The 24,622-nt window shown below is 43.9% G+C and overlaps 1 protein-coding gene across 3 annotated transcripts in view; it reads right to left on the bottom strand.

The window, feature by feature from the left end:
• Positions 1-24,622, bottom strand: part of TTYH2 (tweety family member 2) — a 109,475-nt gene that overhangs the window by 48,529 nt on the left and 36,324 nt on the right. For 2 of the 3 annotated variants that reach the window (XM_060252170.1, XM_060252171.1), the window contains exon 2: positions 14,652-14,824. In XM_060252170.1, the coding sequence (XP_060108153.1) occupies positions 14,652-14,824 (173 nt within the window). Of the gene's footprint in view, positions 1-14,651; positions 14,825-24,622 lie in introns of those variants that run through there. The other variant, XM_060252172.1, reaches the window with a different exon arrangement.

The raw sequence follows: 24,622 nt of genomic DNA, 5'->3' as shown, positions 1-24,622 counted from the left end.
GGCCCTAGACTGTCTGACATCCTAGGCAAGGCTAACTTCTGTGCTCCCCTGAACTGATGACGTCACATGGTGGGTGCCCAACTCAGTAACTCCAGAAGGCCAGCACCCTAGGCAATTGCCTCATTTGCTTAGTGACAGGGCCAGCCCTGGTCTCTTGTCATGTCTGCCTTTCTGTCATTGCATCACTAATCTCTTTAAATGAAAAACACTGATTTCCACTGGTATAGTGGGACTGGAAAGTCCACCAAGCTGTCGTGGGGTAACTTTGGGGAGCTCCTGTCAGAAGTGCAGTCATGTTTGCCTTTCTAGCCTTCAGAACCTGCCTTTGGAGACTTGAGGGGGGGCTTTGAGCATAGGGGGGATACTTGCCTTACTTCCAGTGTCTGGTGGGGGGGCAGGGTCTGCCCAGGTGAAGTTTTCCTGTGAATGGAGTGTCACCAGCTTCTTCCAGAGCCATTCCATAGACTCCTGTAACGGCAGCTGTCTTTTCCAGAGAGAGCACTAGGGAGACCCTTTTTGAGGATCCGTAACTGGAAGCCCAGAAATACAAACCACCCCCAACTTGGAGAGATTGTAGAAGAATGGGGGGCAGGGTGAGGTTCCCTGTGCATTTGTTGTGTGTAGTTTGCAGGGGGTTCATTCTGTAAACATTTGAACCTGTGTCTGACATTTTCCCCCAAAGCACTTTCCTGGCTTGACCTTAGTCCTGTTGGCTTTGCAGTGCCACAGTGGTAGTGGTTCTGCTGGGCAAATTGCATTGGTTCTGTTGGGTTTGCAAAAATGCCCCCTACCTTCAGTTTCTACTGCAGAGATTCTCTGGGACTTTGATTCTGTTCTGTTGGACATCTATTGTCCTTCCTTTCCTGCCTCCATTGGAAACAATGGAGGATGGGGGCACCTTTAATGGGGGGCATATCTTAGACCCCATAAATCCAATCCTCACCAACCTTAGACGGCAGGTAGAGGAGTATCAGCTGGGGATCTGCAGTTGGTGCCTTTAGTTTGCACAGGATCTGTTCTATACTCTCCTGGGCCTCTTGATTTCGCACCTGTCATTTCTCTAGAAAGCATTTTTCTGGGGCACCTTCTTTGGGGGCCTGTAACTCAGAATTTGGTGTCTCTAGCATGTCAGGGGGCTGTCCTACCACATCACAAACTTCATGAACTGAACCAATTTGTTTCACATCAAAAAGTTTGTGACAGGCTATGGTTTGCGAATCGGGCATGCCAAGAACCACAAACCAATACAAATTGCATTTTCCCAGTTTATGCCCATCCCTAGTTGCATGCCTTCTGTTATACTTTTGACCTAATGCAGTTGACCTTTTCACCTTTCTCTCAAACCAGAGTGACACATTTACTCACATACTAGGTAAAAAGTAGCTTATTGCCCCCTGCTTTGCAGGAAGCAGCAAAAAGATCAGAAGGAGGTGGGTCAGAAACTGCACCAAAGCCTCAGGGGAAAACTGAAAGTTTCATTGAGAACTGGCTCATTCTAACCAGATAGCAGAAATGAAGACACATGTCCTAAAATAGCATAGGGTGCATCAGCTTGTAGTTTTCTTTCAAGGACTAGGTATATTTGCAGTTTGCTTATACAAAACTAATGCACTTTGATGTGTATATCATTCTCCGGGGTTAGTAACATTGGCTTAACATGGTTACTAGGTTTCAATAAGCATCTTAAATTCATGGCTACTAGGTTTCAATAAGCATCTTAAATAAGCATCTTAAATTCAGGTGAATTGACGATTGCCTGACATACAACTTTTAAATTCCATAAATATGTCAAATATTGCAATTTTATATGCTAAACAGGTTAGGACAATGCATTTTATGTTAGAGTAGCAAAATTAGTTTACATTTGATAGAAGATTATGTACTGCATGTTATTTCCCCCCAAATTTCAGTTTTCTCCCAGGAAAAAAAATTGGGAAAAAATTCCCAGTGTCTTCAAAATTTCCAGAAATTTTCCATCTCGAGTTTTCTCAGCATCTGCTAATCTGATTGCTTTAACTGGAGATGCCAGGGATTAAACCAAGTACCTTCCCTTCAACACTGAGCCATGGGCCTTCCCTCTATTTATCAAATCTATATCCCACTCCCTCTCCCCTGAATGGGACTTGAGCCAAATAACATATAAAATACACCCAATAAAACAGTACAAAAGATACAATAAATAAACTTTAAAAATATAAAATGATTAAAAATCTGTCCCAGTTAATATCTATCCACTGTCAAGTAAGGTAGAGTGCATGGATGGTGAAGACACAGCTGGAGCATAATTTACCAGCTGCCTGGTGACTCACAATCACACAAAGGCTGACCAAAATAGAGCAGGCTTGCATGTCCTGTGAAATCTAGGGAGATCCTGCAAGACATGTACCGCTTCAAGCAGCTGGGTCCACATGATGGGGACTACTACTGAGAAGGCCTTCACCTTTGTTGACACAAGGTCGACAGTTCATGGACCAGGAACCTTCAATAAATTCCAAGATGTTGGAGAAGACTGAAAGGATCGTGCTGAGCACAGTGGTCCTGAAGGCATGAGAATCACAGACCATTTAGGGCTTTAAAGGTAAGTATCAACACTTTGAATTGGCACTGGAAACTAACTGGGAGTCAGTGCAGCTGCCATTGGATATGCGCTATATGTGCTGACCAGGATGTTCCTGTCAAAAATCTAGCAGCTGGATTCTGGACCACCTGCAGTGCCTGAAGTGTCTTCAAAGATAGCCCTGCACAGAATGCATTACAGTAATTGAGGTGACTGTAGTTGAATTACTGTGCCAAGGTCTGCCCGAGACAGAAAGGAAGTCAGTTGGCGGGCCTGGCATAGATGGTAAAATGCAGTCTTTGTCACTGGGGACATGCTTATCCATGGAAAGCAAAGACTCAAGTCACACACCCACACACCTGACAGAGTTAACCGTAGATAGAAATATGGACACTATCAAGGGTCGGTAGGAGTGTCCACCCCAGAAGTCTGGGCTTCCCCAGCCACACGATCTCTATTTTAAATGGATTTACCTTCAACCAGCTTTCCCACTGCATCCAGGCAGGATGCCAAAACCAGAATTCCAGCCACCAGTCACTTCTCAAATAAGAGGTGGAACTGATGTCACAGCATTACTTGTCTCGGGCTGATCCATGACAGCTGTGTGTCATCTGCATATTGATAGCACCCCATTCCAAACCACCTGATGATCACTGCCAGAGGGTGCATATAGATGTTAAATAACACTGGGGGAGGGGAATTGACTCATGTGGAACTCCACAAGTCAGGGTCCACAGGGACAACCTCTCTTCACCCATGATTACCCTCTGGGACCAGACCTGGAGGAATGAGGTGAACAAGCTCAAGGCCATCTCTCTCACTCCCAGAGAGACTAGCAAGCTGACCAGGACCAAATGGTGTCAAAGGTAGCTGACAGATACAATAAGATTAGTAGTGCTATCCCGCTTGGATCCAAGTGTAACCAGAGATTGTCAACTAAAGCAACCGGAGCCATCTTGGTCCCGGATGCTGGCTGAAAACCATACTAGAAGGGATCTAGGGCAGATATCTCATCCAGGAATCCCTGGAGCTGTTCAGCCACTGCTCACTCAATCACTTTTCCCAGAAATGGAAGACTAGATACTGGGTGGTAATTGGCTAGGTTCCTCTCATCTAACAATGACTTTTTCAGTAGGGGTTTCATCACTGCCTCCTTGAGGGAGCTAGGAAAAGAGCCTTGGGGAGAGTGGAAGAGTGAAACATTTATAACATCTCCCAAAGCTTCTCCTTCCACTTCCCTGGAGGCCTTCACCAACCAAGAAGAGCAGGGATTCAAGGAGCAGGTAGTAGGCGGAACAGCCAACAGGAACCTGTCAGCATCTGACTGGGATAGTGGGTTGAAGGAATCCAAAAATGGACCTGATTGAGCAAACAAGGCCCCAAGATTCCTATTGACTCCAACTCTGCAAAGTCTTGGCGGAGGAGCAAGACTTTTTCCAAAAACAATGTTGTGAATGTGTTGCAGCTCATGGACAAATTTTAACCTACTTTCGGAGCCACTGAAGAGGTGGTCAGTTGCCTAATAACTCTAAACAACTGAGCTGGATGCAGTGTGGCAGATGCAATGGAGGCAGAGAAGTAAGAGGACTTTGTTGCCTTCACTGCCATTCATAGGCCTTCAAGCAGGCTCTGTAAAGTGTTCTCATTGCTTTATCATGAGTTTGTTGCTAGCGCCACTCTAGCCATCAAAGTCCCCTTTTACCCAACCTTAGTTCATCTGTATGCCAGGGAGTCATGGTTGTATAGTGGTGAAGAGGATGCTGGGGGGCAATTGATGCCAGGCCTCAGTGAGTTCACTGAGAGAGCTGATGGCAGAGCCAGACAAAAATTCTGCAGAGTATTCTGGAATCCAACTGGATCCATGAATCTCCACAGGCAAACATAAATAAGCTTGCTCCTCCTGCAGAGGAAGAAGGCAAATCTCAAACCAACTTTCACAAAGTAATGATCAGTCCATGATACTGGTTTGCACGGGGGAGGGTCAGTGGCTTAGCGGTAGAGCATCTGTTTGGTAAGCAGAAGGTATCCCAGGTTCAATCTTTGGCATCTCCAACTAAAAAGGGTCCAGGCAAATAGGCGTGAAAAACCTCAGCTTGTAACCCTGGAAAGCCGCTGCCAGTCTGAGTAGACAATACTGACTTCGATGGACCAAGGGTCTGATTCAGTATAAGGCAGCTTCATATGTTCATATATATTCAAAGTGCCACTGAATCCTGCACAACAGATCTAGCGTGTAGCTGCCAATACAACCCAGGACAGCCCTAATGATGCCATGGCTCTCCAGAGAATACAAGCTGTCCACATGTTCAGTAAACCTTGTATGTTCTGCCCTCTGAAGAAAGCTGCTTTCATGTGGGGACTTTTCTAATTGTCACATTTTCTGTGGTACTTTCAGGGCAGTTTTTGAAGCCTGAGGTAATTCCCCCCCCCCACACACACACACAACTGGGAATTAGACCCCACTGACCCTTCCCATTTTAATATTGCTTTACCAATAAGGCAACCTTCTACCTTAATATATTAATAAGGCAGGTTTCCCCCCCCCCATTGTCCCTGTACAAACATTGCTGGGGGCTACACTCAGCTCAGTTTTAGTTATATGCTCAAATTGTAACTGTGACAGAATCATAGACTGTGCACATGCATAAAACTGTCAGAAATGTAATTTACATACTGGATATATCCAACCTGCATACACTGTGGTCTGATAATACATTACTGAAAGCTCTTCTGAACACTACAATGTGAAAAGGAACCAGATGGCATAGTATTATCTTACCACCGGAACTAGATTTTCACATGTGTAGCTGAAGATTGTCAGTGATTGTCTTCTCAATGCTTACAGATGCATTTTACAGCATCTTTCTCCATTAAGCTTTATCATTGTACTCCATTTTTTCCTTGCTATACCTGCATTTACAGGCTGCTGCCTATGTGATGATTGATACCTGGAGGAACAATGTCAAACTAAACAAAGATGCATTCACACTAACTGATATATGATGGACATTACATATTTTTAAATAGTTTCCTCCTTAAAATGTTTTGTGCGTGTGGACTATAGTGAGGACTGAAATGGGAGTTCCTGCAGGGCTCATAGGAGCCATACAAACGGAGCTTGGGGACTTGGGAACAATGGGGCCCGTGATTGGTGCAGGGCAGCAGGAATTTGGATCCTGCTGCCCTGCACCAATCACGGGCCCCTTGCTGGTTTGAATGACCCAATAGCATGATTGCATGGGAACCCTGAGTTGTATATAGTTGGCCCCATTGGCCCAGTTCCTCAGTCTTTAAGTGCAGTCTACCTTATGCTGTACCTAATAAAGAGTTGATGTTCACTACCACCTCGCCTCTTCCTTGCATCGAACCCACTATATTGTGAAATGGCATACAAGTAGGGACTAATGTCCAGTCACTAGCTGCATGCACTGGCAGGGGAAAAATAACAATCTACATGTGTTCCTTTTACAGGAATATATAAAGCTATCTTAAACTACATCAGACCACTGGTTCATCAAGGTCAGTACTGTCAACTCTGAATGACAGCTGCTCTCCAAGGTTTCAGGCAGAGGTCTTTCACATTATTTACCACTTGAACCTTTTAACTGGAGATGCCGGGGATTGAACCTAGAACCTTCTGCTTGAAAAGCAGATGCTCTACCACGGAGTTATGGCCCTCCTCAGAATTTCTTACCTGATCTATTGTGCCAGAATTGATATTTGTGTATCAGCAACCTCCCCCAATGCAGCAGAGTTCTATCTTACTACATTAATAATTAGTTTACCACAGTATATCTTGGTAAAAACCAGTAAGTTACCATCAGTCTTTCCAAAAATATTTTCCCCAGGAAACTGTTGCCTCACCTGTACCTTACCACATGGGAAACATAATGTGAGAAACAGCCCTAAGCAGCACTGGAGTTGGCTGGCTGCTTCTAAGGTAAAGATCTGCACTAAGACAATAGAAACGACAACCATCAGCGAGGCCCTAAGCAGAGTTATGCCTAGTTTAAGTCCATTGAAGCCTGTGGCCTTAGAAGGGCGGAACACTACTTAGTGAGGCCTTAGACGGGTGGAACAGTATTACACTGTACATACCATAGAACATCCTGCTATCTTGAAAGTGTTCAAAGATGCACAGAGACATCAGCAAAATTTGAGAGATAAGAAGAAGGTAAAGGGCCTGAAACAGCTGAGGGTTAAAAGAGGAGGAGGAGGAAGAAGGACAGTCAAATCAACTTAAAGTAATAGGCTGAAAAGAATAAATCTAACTCAGGATCTTCCATCCCTATAGATTCCCAACAAATTTGCTTAATTATGCATTATATAGCATGCTCCAAGCAGAAACTATAATAGTGAACTAGATGCAGAGGGCTGCACTCTGGATCAGTGTTTTGCCCTGCATTTAAGATTTAAAGAAGCCCATTGTCCAATAGTTAGCATACAGTTTTCTCTTCATTGCAGTGCCTGCAATCAAAACACCCTGGGGATATAAAAAGCACTTTTATATGAATTACTCTGCCCAACTAATCTCCCTCATCCACAACGTATACATTTATGTTACTGCAAAGATGTAATACAACAAGAATTCCAACAAGTTCGAGGCACAGGAAGTCATGTGCCTTGGTTAGGGAAGAAGACAAGTCATGGGAGCAGCACGCCAGTTCAATCAGCATGTTTGCTACTAGACACAGACAATTCTATTCAGCTAACAGAATTAGAAAAAAAAATGCCTTCCTTCCTCTTAATTTGGAAACTAGGATCACTCTCAAACAATTAATTACTTAAACTGCTGGAAAGTCCTGCAAAGCAAAATTGAATGAGCTGATTGAGAAAGGCATGAGCATGCAAAGGGATACTCCACAGATAGTGAAATCCTAAGCAGAAGTACATTGTTTCTGGTCTGTTGAAGTCAATGGGCTGAGTATGGTGTAACTCTGTTTAGGATTGTACCGAGAGAGTGCTATGCAAATTTTCTAGAAAACTCATGGCAGAAAAAAGTAGTATGCAGATATGGGGCTGCAGTTTCATCTGTAGTTATTGATTACATGCAGGTTGTTTCCATACTAGAAGTCCTGCCCAAGTATTTAAAGAACCCCAGTTGTTTAAAAGTATATTTACATTTTTGCAGCCAGAATTTTCTGTTTATCTAACCCATTACTTCTCTCCATCTCATTAAAATGAGTTAAAACATGCCTTGGCATAAGAGGATGGGCACCTCAGTGGCAGCTAAGCTGGTCAGGATGACTCAAGACTGTCAGTCCACAAACTGCTGAGCAGACATGATCATCAGCAATTTCAATTCTCCTGTGTCAAACATCCCTTGAAAGTCCCACCTCTTCTTCAGGGTTCTGAACCGATCCTTATGATTTTGGCCTCAAGGTCTGCTGATAAGAACTTGCTGGAGGCCCCTAGTCCAAGAGACATCTGGCTTGGTGGAACTCTGTTGATGCAGCTCTGCAGCACTTGCAAGGTAGTGCTGTTCTACCAGGCATCTGGTTGAGGACAGAGGTGGTTTTCTATCTGGCTGGCACACCTGCTTTTCCTGCCCTCCCCACCCCGGCAGTGGCTTACTTGGCAGATTTATCGCCATCTGACTGGTATTGCTATTATTTGTGATTTTAACCTTTTATTGTATTTTGATGAGTATTTTGATGTACACCACCCTGCACCCTGTCCTACGAGGCTGGGCAGTTTAACACAGAAATAAATAAATGATTGTCAGCCGACAAAAGCTTATGGAATAACTCTGGATGGGAGGAGTGTCTGAGTCAGCCTCAGCTTAAGAGAGGAAGGGGGAAAGTTTTTTCTCAGATGGGAAATTTTGGTAGTTATGGATAAGAGTATTGGTTTAGCCAGGTTTTAATTAGGGGTTGTGGTCAGCTAAGGGAAGAAACCTTGTTTCAGTGAGACCAATAAGCATCATGCTAAGGGACCTACATTCCTAAATTATGTATACACGTTCTGTGGACAGGAGCTCTGCATAGTAGAAGAGCAACCTTGAACCCACTGAGATAATCTATCTAAAGAAAGGGAAATCAAATCTTTGCTCAGGGTTCATTTAGATTAACTGAGGCTCAGTTACAAAGCGGTTACTCTCATCGGGAAAATCCTGTAACCTATGGGGGTGAAGTTGAGAAGCAGTTCAGTTTATATACTGAAACATTTCTACATAAGATCCTTAACCGGTTAATACTTTATTATCTGTTAAATAAACCTTTATTGTTCATCTACATCTGTGTCTTGTCTCTCTGATCAACCACCTATGGAAAAACAATTTCTTACTTCACAAATACTTACAGCCTTCATCTTAGGGTTACCAAATGCCAATCCGCAGTTGGTGACAGGGGATCCCCTGGTTTGGAGGCCCTCCCCCTGCTTCAGGGTTGTCACAAAGCAGGGGGGAGGGATGTCCACTGGGCGTTCCATATACTGTATGGAGACCAGTCCCCATAGGGTATATAATGGGGAATCAATCTGTGGGTATCTGAGGCTCTGGGGGCATGTTTTTTGAGGTAGAGGCACCAAATTTTCATCATAACATCTGGTGCCTCTCCTGAAAAAAACACACACCCAAGTTTCAAAATGATTAGACTGGAGGTCCAATTCCTCCATTATTTCCAATAGAAGGAAGACATTTAAAAGAATCATGGTCCCTTTAAATGTGATAACTAGAACTCCCTTCAGAAACCAGTCATGCTTGTCACAACCTTGTTCCTGGCTCTACCTACAAAGTCCCCAGATACTTCCTGAGTCAGACCTGGCAACCCCACTTTGTCTATCAGGTTCCCAAATAAAGACCTTTAGGGAGCACATAGCTTTCCTGTCACCAGCTCTTTAATCAATGCTTGTGACCTCCCTTTTACCTGATTGTGGGTGGCTGGGGTTAAACAAGGTTTAGAAGAGGCCAGAGTGGGAGACTGGACATTCTTCAGTTCGGTGGACAGTTGCTTCAGAGTCCCCTCTCTCCACATTCCCCCTCCCTGCCATAATAAGGCAATAGTGTTACATTTCCTTCCTATGGAAGGAGAGAATAAATAATAATGTTAGAAGTTTTTATTTCCATGATGGAACCACATGAAGGGTTGTGTTCGCACATGCATGGACATTGAGTCATGGCCTACAACTTGGCCACAGCACTCTTCATTACCACTTCCTCTTTATAACACACCTGGAAGGTCACCTCTGAGGATTTAGGTTTTTTGCAAGCTTCAAAGTGGGCACTTGCAAGAAGCAGGGTACTTGACATAAGTAATTGTATTCTTAAGGGCAAAGCAATTTTATTTCTCAGGCAATTTAACTGGCTTGGTACAGGTCAAATAGTTACCCTACCAGCATAAAAGATAAATTTCTCCCCAAGTCATATTAACTGCTGACTGTTTTTCTAGCAATGTAAATTCACTCAAATGGTTTCTGATAACCTTTCCATGCAGAGATGAGCCCAAAGGACTAGCTTTCATTGTATACACTTGCAGGGTATACACTTGATTGGAATGCTTAGGAAAACAGGGTTGCACTTAACTGTGACTTTCATCTGAGATCTTCTGTGCAGGCATACATGGGGACTGTGCATGAGAAGGCCTGCCATGGGGTGGTTTTCCTAGATAAAAGCCTCAAGGGGGTGCTATACACTGCAGCCAGAACAGCCTGTTTGCACTCGGTCACATGTTCCCATGTGTCAGCATCTCTGCTCTCAGTTCCTCTAGTGACACTGACATCAGACAAGAGAGCATACAGCAGGGCAGGAGAGAGGGTATGTGTGCCTGCACAGAAGATCCTTGATGAGTAACAGTTACATGTAAGTGCAACCTTGTTTTCATAGTCAATCTTCTGTGCAATCCTACATGGGAATTTTAACAACCTACTCACCAGGTGGTGGGCGATGCTCTTGTCACTAGAATAATGACTGGAGAACCAACTTGTGCTTCTCTTCTGCCCTGGAGGTCCAGTGTGTAGTGATCAACAAGTGTATCTGCCAATAACCATGTCATAGCTCGACAAATTTCCAGCAAGGAAACTCCACCCAGAAAGGCAGTAGAGAAAGCAATTGTTCTGGTGGAATGAGCATGCACTCCCAATGGGCATGGAAGTCCAGCCTGTGCATAACACATTCTAACTGATGTCATGATCCACATAGATAAAGTGTGGGAAGAAGCTCTCTTATCCTTACTAGGTCCAGTATAACACACAGGGAAACTGGCCTGAGCCTAAAAATGGCCTGAGCCTAAACTGGCCTAAAATCAAGAGTCCTTTTAAAGTAAAACAATAAAGCTCTCTTTAGATGCAAGGTGTGTAAGCCCCTTTCATTTCCAGTAGTTGGTGACAGGAAGAATACTGGTAGTATAATCTCTTGGGAAAGATGGACTCTTGAGATAACTTTGGGCAAAAACTGGCTTATACGTAGAACCACCCCCTCTTGAAACACATTAAGGAATGTTTGAGGGGTGGGTTCCATCCCACTCTTGGACCACCCACTCTTGAAACACATTAAGGAATGTTGGGGGGGGGGGCTCCATCCTGAGCACTGCTACTTTGCTGACCCTTCTGGCCAAAGGTTCAAAGAGCTTGAACATCAGTTCTGACAAAACTACTGACAGGGACCACTGAGGAATGAGTGGCTCTCCTGGTGGATATGTATTAAAGAGGAATCATTTGAACAGTCTGTGAGAGAAAACAGACTTCTCTTCCAGGCCCACATGATCACAAAATATGGCTGCTAAATGTGCTTTAAGCAAAGCTCAGGACAGATCCTCAGATTTTAGAAAGACTCAGGGTGGAATTCTAGCAGGAGCTCCTTTGCATATTAGGCCACACACCCCTGATGTATCCAATCCTCCAAGAACTTACAAAAAAGAGCCTTGTAAGCTCTTGGAGGATTGGCTACATCAGGCGTCTGTGGCATAATATGCAAAGGAGTTCCTGCTAGAATTCCACCCCTGGAAAGACTAAATACTCAAAAATTACTGCCAGAGGTACCTGAGAGGGAGAAGTATCCTTGCCCCAGCACAATTAGGAGAAACATCTCCTTTTTAAAAGATGCAACCTCCTAGTGGATGGTTTATATGAATGTAAGAGGATCTCACCGACCTCATGGAAAAAGACTAAGCAGATTGACATCATGATGAAGCACCAGGCCTATGCTCACTAAGTCCAGTTTGCTCAGGAATCAGATGTACTGCCCGCCTTGTCATATCCATGAGGGCAGAGAACTATCTCTGGTGGGGCCAGAAAGTGGTCAGAAAGATCACATCTATACCTTCTCCCTTAATTTTCTTTATAACCCTGATGAGCAACGGGAAAAGTGGGAAAGCGCAGAACAGAACACCCCTCCACAGGATCTGGAATGCATCTCCAGTGGAGCCCAGTTTACTTTCTGCCCTCAAACACGAAAGCCTTGGTGTTTGCTCTTGTAGCAAAAAAGTCCATTTCTGGAACCCCCCTCCCCAAAGGGCAAATACTGGTTCTAAGTAAACATCCCTGATAAGTCCACCTCTGTGTTGAAAACACCAGAGATGTGGATGGCCTGAATAGTTCTGTGCAGTTTTAATGCCCAGGGCCACAATGCCATGGCTTTCTGGCAAAGGTGTCTGGAACCCATCTTCCCGTTTGTTCAAATAAAACACATGTGACCCCAGACAACCAGCTGTGCTAACTGCTCCTTCACATAAAGACATTTTTTGTGTTGTTAATCCCTCACATACAAACTCTATTACGTGAGCACTTATTATTACAGTTTACACATCAGGAACCAAATCCAAGACACATAGCAGCCAGATTGGAAAACTGATTTACTCATCCCCACTGAGAAAGTCTGCTGATAATCTGGTATATCTATATTTGATGTAATCTATCTTGGTTCTTTCAAGGGAAAGGTGAAGTAAATATAATTTTAAAAATACAATGTACTTGGTGCCAAGATATTTGACAGACCACCTCCTCCTATATTGTCTAGCCCATGTTAAGATCTGCCACACAAGCCATGCTTTCTGTGTCCCCATATTGAGAGATAAGATAGATGGTGACCAGACACAAAGCAGCATTGATACCTTGCTTATGGAATGCCTGTCCCCTTGAGGCTCGCTTGGTGCCTACACTGTTCACTTTTAGGTGCCAGCCAAAATGTATCTGTTTAACCAGGCTTTTATTTAAGGGGTCTCGTAATACTAATGTAGAGTGTCTTTGGTTGAAATTTTTAGTGGACTATGTTTGTATGCTGTGGCTGAGCCTGTAATGCTGGATTTTAATTAATAATGTAAAACTTTGTTTTTATTATGCTATATTTTGAAAAAGCCTCCTCAGGAGGATTTCTTGGAGAGATAATATAAAAACCCAAGCACATATCCACAAGATACTGAACATTACTCCGCTCAGAAATAATCCCTTGCCATAAATTAGAAAAGTGCCCCAAATGGTTCTTTAGGGTAGCCTGTACAGTCTGCTTCCTTAGATATCAGTCTCAGGGGAGGGGTGTGTGTGAAATAACCACAAATCCATTTCTTCCCACATCTCTCATTTTATGCAACCCGATATAGATATCTCTCAGCAAAAGCTTAGGGAATGTATGGGCCAGACAACCAGTCCCTCCACTTCAAGTAAATGTATTTATTTACTTCATTTATATCTTGCCCCTCTCTCCAGTTAGGACCCAGATTGGCTTAGATTGTTCTTCTCTCCTCCACTGGATCCTCAGAACAAACCTGTGAGGCAGGTCAGGCTGAGAGTGCATGATTGGCCCAAGGCCACCCAAGCAAGCTTCCATGGCAGAGTTGAGAGTTGAACTTGTCTCTCAGAGACCCTAGTCTCTCCAACTACACTGGTTCTAAAAACACACACACACACAAACCACCCAACCACTTCCCCGCAAACCCCTCCTATTTAATTCTCTAATCATGTTGTTTTTCCTGATGAGTCAAGAACTAGAAGTAATGGCTGACATCTAGTTGCCATTTTTAGCAGCACTCTCCTCCCTCCACTGAATGTTCAGAAAGGAAAAACATACGGCATCACCTTATAGGTGAGTCTCCCCACGTCACAAGCATCAGGTTGAGAATGTCAAAACATGATCTCCTCACATCAATATTCCACTTCATGCCCTGACCTGGATGGCCCAGGCAAGCCTGATCTCATCAGATCTCAGAAGCGAAGCAGGGTTGAGTCTGGCAAGTTCCTGGATGGAAGACTTACTTGGAGTACCAGCAGTCGGGAGGACAGGGGCAGGCTTTATTCAGCCACCTCTTTGAGGTTTGACTCTATGGAATTATATCCCTATTGAGCTCCCTCCCCTCCCCAAGTATATTTTTCCCAGGCTCAAATCCCAAATCTTCAGGAAATTTCCAAGCCAGAGCTGGCAATCCTAGCAGTTAAGCACCCCAAGGATTCCTCACCATGTCTTTGAGCAATGTTTCTAACAACTTCCAACTACCTGGTCTATGCCAATTTGGGATGGCTCTCTTGGGCACAGCCTCATACTCATAACATTGACTTGAGGAGACATACTGGTAGCCCACTTTTTCAACAGGAGAGAAACATCCAGTGGCAGCTATTACATGGGCATTCTTCACAGACAGAGTAACACAGGCTGGCTGTTCCTAAGCAGCTGCTCAACAAAAGCTCTGCTTGCAAGGAGGAGCTTGCTTTCACCACATATTATTCTATTAACTTAAGATCATTCCTAGAGGACCTAGTTACAATTTGTCTGTGAAACAGGATTGTTAGCTTCCAGCTGATAAATTCCCAGAGATCTGAGGTGGATCCTGGGGAGGGAGGAATATAATGCCATAGAGTCTACCCTCCAAAGCAGCTATTTTCTTCAGGGGAACTGATCTCCATAGTCTGGAGGTTAGTTGTAATCCTGGGAAATCTCCAGTCTCCAAGTCACTGTTTGCTCAGAACTCTCTCAGCCCCACCTACCTCGCAAGGTGTCCCTTGTGGAGGAGGAAGGGAATGTGATTGTAAGCCTCTTTAACACTCCTTAAGACAGAGAAAACTGGAGTATAAAAACGTACTCTTCTTCTTCCGGCCCCACTGTGAAAGTAGCAAACATCACATTCCCCATCATGTGCTTCGTTTTTCTCACAAGCTGAATGGAACTCACCAGCAGATGAGGCCAGCAACCACAGCAGTCCAGGTGATGCAGCAGGAGTTAGACTTCTTGGTTTCAGACTCTTCCTCTCTTTTGCAGCAGCACAGGCAAATCAGATAGATAGCAAGGAAGACCAGGTTGAGGCCCAAAAATACAGCACCCACCAGAGCTAAGAGCAGCAAGGACTGGGAGAGGAGAAAGGAAGGGAGAAAAATATGATGAGTGCCAGCTTAGGCAATGGAAACATAAATATCAAGATATAAAACTACCATGACGTATCAACCCAAATGAGGAAATGCTTTGCTTAGGAAACTATTCCAACTCTCCTAATTTCCATTTATCAGACAGGTGAATCTTATTGCACAAACAGGTTCTCATTTGTTTCCCCTATATGTTACCCCTTCCCCCCTACACACCAAGGACCACATTTTGAAGCTCTCCTAGATCCTCAGGCATTGAGCAGCCAGAGGCGCAGAGAGTAACCATTTCTAATATCAAACTAGGGAATGAATCATGATCAGACTATGTGAAATAAGATGGAAGCGAAAGAGACACTCGCCTGATTGCCAGGAGCATTCCAGCATATCTTAATTAAGACTCCTTTGTCTGACTTTCTGAGGCCCCTTATAGGCCATGATTAATGGCTGGTGCTTGCAGGACCTTCCAGGCCACTCTGGAACATCACTTATTATGTTGGCTTCTCTCGAAATCTAACTGAACACTCAGCCAGGGATGAGAACCTCATCTCCAGACCCATCAGCATTTCCCCAAGCCAGGCATTAGTAAACTTGATTCCCCCACAAGAACCTCGGCACTGTCCATCACTGGTGACTACCAGCTGCATAAGCCACTCCGCAGGTGTGGACGGGGGGCTTTGATTAATGGCATTAGGCATGCAGGTACACCAGAGTACACTACATCTTCGCAACACAAACGCCTGGAACTAGCCAGATGGGAGGGAAGAAAAGGGGCTCACTTCTTCAGGACAAGCAGAATATGACCCAGTTTATCTTTGTTTTATCTGCCTTCTCTGAACCTTACTCTTGTCCTATCTCCCCTCCCCTTTGAAACACGGGTGTCTGAGAGAGACTCAATTAAGCCCATCCCAGAGTGAAACTGGAGCAACTGTCCAGTTATGCAAAATCATTTCTAGCTGGTTTCAAATTAGCTACTCTCCAAGTGAAAGGCTGCTCTTCGGAGAAAGACTTTGTTGCCCGTGCTGTATTTAATGCTTGTTTTCTGCAAAGTAAAACATTATCTCCTGAGCTGATTTTGCTCAGTAGAAGCTGCTCATTGTGCTTGTGCCATGTAAGTCAGAGAATCTACCAGTCACAGGGTGTTTTCGCACTGACCTTAATCAGCAGCGACGCCCCTCTTCACCGCGCAGGATCGGCACGGATTTCGCACTAATTGCCGCGGAGCACCCGGAAAAGCCAGAAAGTCCCGCGGCTTTTGCAGCGCAAATGGAAACTGGTTTTTGGCAGTTTCCGTTTGCGCCGCAAAAGCCGCGGGACTTTCCGGCTCTTCCGGGTGCTCCGCGGCAATTAGTGCGAAATCCGCGCCGATCCTGCGCGGTGAAGAGGGGCATCGCAGCTGATTAAGGTCAGTGCGAAAACGCCCACAGAGTATACGAATATCTCAGTTTTGAGCTGCCACCTCCCAAGAGAAAAAGGGACCTGGGAATTTGCCATCATATTTTATATGGTGGCCTCAGCATGTGCCTTATGCAGTCTAGCCAAATTGCTTGCACTAGGCAGCCCCATCATCACACAACTGAAGCTACAGGGGACTTTATTGCCTGTTACTCACTCCCTGCCCAGGGCTTCCCACAGACTTGGGAATATTGCACAGGCTGAAACACAGGTCTCTGGAAGAGGAAGAACACTTTTCTAATTTATCCAAACCTCTCTTGGTAACTATTAATAGCTTCTGTGCTTGGTGCATCTTCTCTCCCTTTTCTTTTAAACTTATAAGCTAGCAGAGGTAGTACTGAACTGCAGAGAAGAAGAAACCATGGCACAGGAGAACCAAAGTTAAGTTATTTTATAATTTTGCTGCGGCATCCTAGCAAGTTGCTATTTACTTAAAAACATAAGGTTGTTCTCTGGCAGTTGAATTAACAGAATAAAACTATAGCTCAACTCAGATGATAAGAACCTTTGAAGAGTACAGCAGTCAGAGCTCACCACTTGCCTAGTGGAGGAAACGTTATACACAAATAATATTAATGTTTCAGGTACAGTTTTAAGTAGTGTAAAAAACAGGAGTAGGGTTTTTGTTGTTGCAGTTTAAGTCTCACACTAGTCAAGCTAAGTTTAGATTTGCAAACACGTACAGGAAAGAAGCGCAGATCATGTAAACAGGAGGCAATAATACTTCCAAGTTCAAACGACACATGCATGCACACAAATGGATTTAGACAGGTGCTAACTCTGTATAGGATTGCACTATAAATGTTCATAGGAAGGACTGCTGTTGGACTGCAGGAGACTGCTGAAAAATGAGCAAGGAAACTGCATTTCTTTTGCCTGTTGACAAACCACAGAGGAATCAAGAGGTGCCTGGAAACATTTTGGATGGCTATTTCAGCCTCACAGATTTGCAGAGCCCATGCTACCCTTTCACTGTATTAGTAACCTGCAGCATAAATGAGGAATAAGAACCAGCTGCTTTCCAGTTCACAAAAAAATACCCATGCCTGGAGGCCAGGCTTACTTGCAGCCAAACAGGTGGCTGTTCACAAAAATGGCTCAAAGCCTACAGCTCATTCTTCCAGTAGCAGAACGGCTGCACCAAGCCACTTGACCACAGCAGTGTACTGCAGCTGTTCTGACTAGCAGTGATATTCTTTCTATTTAGTGCTTTTCTTAACGGTTCCTAAAACTATCCAACTGCCACAAAGATGTACTTTTTGGCATCAGGGGCATGCCACATTTGGAATGCATGAAGCTAAAAAGATGTTATGGCTTCAAGGCAGAGCCCTCAATGCTGAAGCTGTGGTTTTTATTGAGGCCAAGCTTCAGCAGCGAAAGAATTAAGGACAGGTCAGCATTAAAATCACATGGAGACAGCGAACATCGTAACGGCAGCACAAAAGTTGTCTCCTAGCTCTGATCTAGAAGAAAGAAAGCAAACATCAAACTAAGCAAAGGCTTAGCCAGTCTGCTAAGAACGGGTTTCCATGGCACATGGCCAGTCAGAAGTTAATTGACCTGCTGAAGGCTACATTTCCAGTTACAGAAAGTAAGATGGGGGGGGGGGGGGGAATCTATCAGAAGGTGCTCCCATGGGATTGGTTCTTGTATTTCCTTCCAAGCAAAGTTGTTTGTGCCAATCTTCAAGCAACATCTGGCAGCAAGAAGCAGAAGGGAGAGAGAGATACTCTGTTTTATGTTAGAGTCTAAGCAAATTAAGGTGTAAAATAAGGGACTTGGAGGTTCAAAATTAAGGTATTCTACACCCGTCTGTATCTTAATCAGATTTGCAAACTGGCTAGAATTGTTACCCTTTTGTGAGTGAATGCAAAGCCAGAATGTTTTCCAGCCTGAACATTTCTTATTAGTGAGGAACGAGACTCTCCAATTCTTTATTTCCCTTCTTACATTGATGGTGGGGGGCGTGAATTGTGGGAAGGATTTATTGTTTCTACTGAAAACATTTTTATCCTGCCTTTCATTCCAATCAGGGCCTTAAAGACAATTAACATTTTTAAAAAAGGACACTAAAAATCAACTTTGAAAGCAACAGGCACACAAACACCACCAATTAAAACATAAACGGAAAGACGGGTCAATAAGTGAATGTCAAACAAAACAAAACAGTCCTCACCTAGTGGCAGAAGACACTGAAGGAGGAATTCCAGCTCTAGAATCATGAACTGAAAAGGCCGTTTCCTGTGTTGCCACCTCAGATGACAACGACTCTGAAAATAACTGCAGTGGCCAGGTAGGTTCAGACAGGAGTAGGCGGTTCTTAGCTTATACTGATCCCAAACCATAAATGGCTTTAAAGGTCAATACTAGCACATCCTGAATAGGGCCTGGAAGCAAACAAATGGAACAAGACTGGAGTGATATAGGTTCTACAACCCACTCCAGTCACCATTCTGTACTAACTGAAACTTCTGGACAGTCTTCAACAGCAGCCCCACTTAGAGCATATTATAACAATCTAATCTAGATATTACCAGAGAATGTATCACAGTGAGGGCTCCCATTCCCCTGATGGGATGGGGGTTCCTCTGCTTTCAGGACCTCTAATCTACTGGCATGGAACTGGCCAGCAGGCGGAACCCTGCCCTCAAAGAGCTCCTTCGCGTCACATGGGGGATGCTCTATTATTGGGAAGGGGGGAACTCTATGGTAACCATAGGGTTCTCCCCTAAATGATAGTGCATCCCCAGTGCCACATGCCAGACATGATGATGCCAAAAACTCCAGGACATAGGACTACACTTCACTGCCAGCAGCCAGGTAACACCTGGCAACTCTAATCACAGCTGCAAGATCTTTTCCGCCTAAGAAAGGTCAAATCAGGTGAAAGGTACTCCAACAACTACTATCACCTGTTCAACCAACAGGAAGCCTGGGTCCAGGACACCCCCAAGCTATGAACCTGCTCCTTTAGGAGGTGCGCAACCCTTTCCAGAACAAGACACACCTCAATTCCTGGGTCAGTTCTTCTGTCTACCAGTAGCACCTCCATCTTATCAAGATTAAACTTCAGTTTATTAGCCTTCATCCAGGGGTTGTTTTGTAGAAAAATAGGTGGTAGAGCTCATCTAGGGATTGTTATGCAACTGCATCTACTATTCAATGAACAAGCTGGGGAGGAAGGGGGGGAATCCTCAGAAAGGTTCAGGAGCTGTGCTCCTGTGAACTCCTGCTGAATCCAAGGCCTGCCTTCATCCATCCAAAATGGCAGGCAGGAGCTTAACTATGTACCCCCTCCCCAAAATAAACACAGAAATGTCAGGAGTACTTAGTGGAAGAACTGGAAAGGGGGTCAATTAACCACACTACCCAGAAATTTCAAAACGCACCCTGTTCCATTTTGCGAAGTATGTTTGCCAGTGTACTTGCACGTTCTGTACACATGTACACCAAGGACATCTCATGAAGACAGCTGCATTTTTACTATAGTATGCACAGAAGTCTGTCCTCTTTCTTCATATAAACAACAAAAAAGGAGGCTTACAACATCAATACAAGTATTGAGAAATGGATGGCTTATTAACGAGGGCTTCCAGCTCTTTGTTGGGAAAGTCCTGGAAACTTGGGGGTGGAGCCTGGGGAGGGCAGGAGACTCAGAAGGGTATAATAACACCATAGAGTCCAGCCTCAAAAGCCACCGTTTTCTTCAGGAGAATTGATCTCTGTAGTCTGGAGATCAGTTGTACCTCCAGGAGTGACTTGGATGTTGTCTTTCCTACTTACAACATCTGTTGTACAACTGCCAGCAGTTTTGTAGCCATCAATCTGATCTTCAGGTAATCAACTTGGAAAGGTCCCATACAGATCCAAAGCACATATTCTTAAAACTGCTGGTCAGCCAGGAGTCAGTATTGTAAAGTGCTTACAGTGTTGGAACAGGGCTAGGAAGACAGACTGGTTCATAGGAATCAAAGAAAGGGGAGAGTGAATCCCCCCTCAAAAAAGTACATTCATATACGTATGTTTACAGTAATGCATACCCAACAATACAGCCTATTTTTCAAGCTCTGTTGCTGAGTGCCACAAATATACTACAAATAATCTTACTGAACTATTTGGTTTAAGTGACAGTTTATTCAAGTATGTGGGCTCCTCTTAACATAAACGAGAGTTGTAGTTCATCTTAATTTCTAGCATATTTAATGCTTTTGTACTATATATCACGGATTGTCACATAGTGCCGGGAAGCAGCCACACTGTTTAATCTATCCATCCCATCAGAGAACACAGAATCCTTTTCATTAGGGGACAATTTTGACTAAAGATCTGTTCATGACTTAGAGATGGGAAGCAAAAAAAGACGCTGGAGCAGCTGACATTCCAACAGGACAAAGCAATGCTGTGATTTTACAAACATATGCTGTATGTATTCTTAGGGAGCCTGAATGTATTCGTAGGGAGTTATATAGGCTGGGCTTCTATTACAACAGCAGATCCAACTTGGTTCATCATTTCCTCTTGTGTCAAGATAGAGACTCCACCATGCAGCTATTTATTGATTGGTTTTAGATTTTTGTTGTTGTTGCTGCTCACCCAAAGTATCTCACAGAGACTTACAACATTAAAATCATATAAATAAATTAAAACAAAACAAAAATGATAAGTATAAAATATGAATGTTAAAATATCAAACTATTAAAATACTTGGCTAGCATCATACTGTTAACAAAGACCACGCAATTGGATTATACTCCAAAAGCCAACCTAAATGATTTGGCCATTCATGCTCTTTGAAACCTAACAGGGCATGGGTGTCATCCAAGAGTACATTCCATAGGATAGGGGCTACAACTGAGAAGGCTCTGCCCCTGGTGACAGCTAATAGAGCCATCCTGGGGCAGGACACCTGCAAGAGGCCCCTAGAAGATGACCAAGAGGAGTGTGAGGGGCTGTAAATGAGAGACAGTCCCATACATATGAGAGTCCCAGACTATTAAGGGTTTAAAGGCTAACACCAACACATTGAATTGGAGCCAGAGACTAGATGGCAGCCAGTGCAGCTGCCACAGAACTGAAATAGTATGAACACATTATAGTGTTCTGGTCAGCACCTGATAGCTGCATTCTGGACCACCTGTTTTCAAAGGTGTAGAGCACCTGCAGTAGTACAATCAGGAGATGATCATTGCGTGGATCAACGTGGCTAAGTCTGACCCAGACAAAGAAGGAACCAGCTGGCAGGCCTGGCATTAAGTAAAAAAAAAAATGCTGACCGTACTCATGGACATTTGTTTATCCAATGATAGTGCAGAATCAAACCATACCAAGATGTTCTTTACAGAGTCTACAGCTGTTCACTAGATACAATCAAGTCTATCATTTCAGTCTTTCCCAGCCACATGACCTCCATCTTGGATGGATTCAGCTTCAGCCAAACCTCCCCCCCCTTAACCACTGGACTACCTCATCCAGAAATGCTGGGATACTGCTGAGAGCCCTGCCACCAGCTGCTGATCTAGCAGGAGAAAAAGCTGAGACCGTTTTCGCACACAGCTTACCACGCGGTCACGTCCCTGTTCTCTCCACAGCATCTGTTGGATTTCCCACCATCTGCGCCGGAGTTACAGGAAGTGCCGCGGCTTTTGCGTAGCAAACGTAAACTGGGTTTTAGCGGTTTACGTTTGCTACGCAAAAGCCGCAGCACTTCCTGTAACTTCGGCGCAGATGGTGGGAAAACCGACGGATGCTGTGGAGAGAACAGGGACGTGACTGCGTGGTAAGCTGTGTGCGAAAACGGTATGAGTGTCATCAGAATAGGCACTCAACTCCAAACCTCCTGACAATCTGAGCAAGAGGGGGTGCATATATATGTTAAATAATTATTGCTTTTGTGCCTAATGGGTGATCCTTTCTTGCACTTTGAAGGAGTCATCATCCCCTTTACATATCTAATTAAAGGATAACTAGGGATGGACCAAAGTTCAATGGCAGAGCATCTGTCTTGCATGCAGAAACCCAGGTTCAGTCGCCAGCATCTCCGTTGAAAACGGTCAAGCAGTAGGTGATGTAAAAAACCTGAGACCCTGGAGAGGCATTGCCAGTCAGATTAAACAAGTCTGACCTTGACAGACTAATGTTTGATTAAGTATTGCTGGAAAAGGCAATGTCTGGTATACGAAGAAGAAGAGAAGAAGGCCCTGCAGTGGGCAGCAAGAAGACAATTAGATAGGATAGTGAGGCCAGCACTTTCTCTCCTGCTAAGTGTTATTCCTTGCCTGTCTTCAGGTTGCTACTCTCAGGGCAACCTCCCTTTTCTTCTCAGAAGTGCCACACTCAGTCTTGCCGTCTCTCTTAGCTAGAGATGTTGCTAGGAACCTATCTCTGTCTCTCCTCTTTTCCTATCAAGTATATTAATTCCTAAATAAAGCTTTATTTACTCTTTAATTAGGTTGTGCACTGTTGCTGTGTTAATTATTCTGCCAAGTAATAAGATGGTTTCATGGGTTACAAAGCCTTGGCTTCAACCCTCAGATACAGCTCTGTACTCTGGAATGATAAATATGCAAGGGGCAGGAGGTAATCCTTTCTCTGTTCTTAAATGTTATCAGAAATACTCAGAATCAGGGCTTTTTTTGAGCAGGAACACACAGGAACGCAGTTCCGGCTGGCTTTGTGTCAGGGGGTGTGGCCTAATATGCAATGAGTTTCTGCTGGGCTTTTTGCAAAACAAGGGTATGTGGCCTAATATGCAAATGAATTCCTGCTGGGTTTTTTTCTACCAAAAAAGCCCTGCTCAGAATACATGTGACAACACTTTTCACACATGCACTCTCAGACCTCTGTGTCAAGGGATCTTTTGCCTGTGCTTGAAATGAGCATCTTGGGGACCCTGATTTGTTTGGAGAGGCAGCATAAAAATATTTTAAATTAAATAAGATTAAACTGTAACTCAGGGAAGGACTTGGATTAGCAAACACTGATGGAGACAATGCTTGAGCTTTAACCTGGGCACTTTAAAATATCAGAGAAAGAGCAGAGACAGAGAGAAAGAGAGTGATATTAAAACTAAGTTTGGGGAATTACTTTACAAGTAACCAGACAGAATATGAACGCACACAAGCATTCATGAGACTAGCTACAACCACCACATTAGATTATTCCTAGTGGAAGCTATTTTGCCTTGGGTATTTACTATTGGGGTCCAATTCTATTGGCGGCATTTTGGACCTTTCTGTCATTAGGCCAAATTTCAGGATTGCTCTGTCGTTGGAGGAAGGTTTCCTACATTGGGGGAAAAGTCAGAAACTTGGCTATCACTAATGGATCTATTAAAAGTGACAATAGGAAATGCAGAAAAAATAGTCATAGGGAAGGAGAGAGGAACAATGGGTACTAGGTGGGGTAGTGGGGAGGTGGAATGGATCTGGGCAGGATGACTGGATTACCTGAGTGGCAAACTTGATTAATGTATGCTTACAAAGGCCAGGAAATGGTTAATGACTGTGTTTCCTACTTACAATAAGGTTTCCAGAGAAGTCTGAATTGTAAGGCAGATTCCAGCATGGCCTTAGAAGGCTGATTATTGCCCTGCAAACCTTGGTTGTTAATTGTACCCAGGATCTTAATGTGTCCTCAGGAAGCCAAATAATAGAGCCATTTTCAGGGGGTGTCCAGGCTCTCAAGGGAACTTTTGTGGGAGTCAGTGCTTTGGTTGCCTATAGTTCATTTGAGATTTCTCTGCTTTAATATCAAACATAAGTATTTCCTGCAACCTCAGAAATATGGCCTGAGAAGTAATTGGTGGCAGGGTGTATGTCTCAAAAAAGTCTTTTGACCCAGGGCTGCTTTTGGCGTAATAAAGAATTTTTCTGTATTTTGTTGTTTCACTATAGATAACTAGAAGTGTGACCTTGATAAATGTACAAGTTGCATACAGAATATATTTGGAAATAATAATAAAATATGTAGTTCTGCAGGACCTTTTTGGCAAGCGCTTTCTCTGCCTCCCACCTTGTAAATCATAGGTAGCTTCTCATGTGCAGAAATGCTGTGGCTTTTATACCCTACGTTCTTCTTTTTAATTTTTTCTCTCTCTCTCCAGTTTCTTTGTTATGCTGTTCTTCTTTTGGGTTTACAGATGGGCAACAAGACTTTAAATAGGGAACCAGTCCAAGCTGTTGGATTATAAAACTCTCACCAGCAGAACTGAAACGCATAGCTATGACTGCATTAGGGCTTTAGCTTTTAACTAGACAGGCTGAAGGAAAATCTGAAAACAAAGCTTGATTTCTTCCATCATTGTGCTAATCGTTGAACAAAATAGGAGTCAAT

The sequence above is a fragment of the Heteronotia binoei genome, chromosome 13, assembly GCF_032191835.1.
Source record: "Heteronotia binoei isolate CCM8104 ecotype False Entrance Well chromosome 13, APGP_CSIRO_Hbin_v1, whole genome shotgun sequence".
NCBI lineage: Eukaryota > Metazoa > Chordata > Lepidosauria > Squamata > Gekkonidae > Heteronotia > Heteronotia binoei.
The sequence above is the reverse complement of the archived record's forward strand: the minus strand, read 5'-3'. Positions and strand labels throughout refer to the sequence as shown.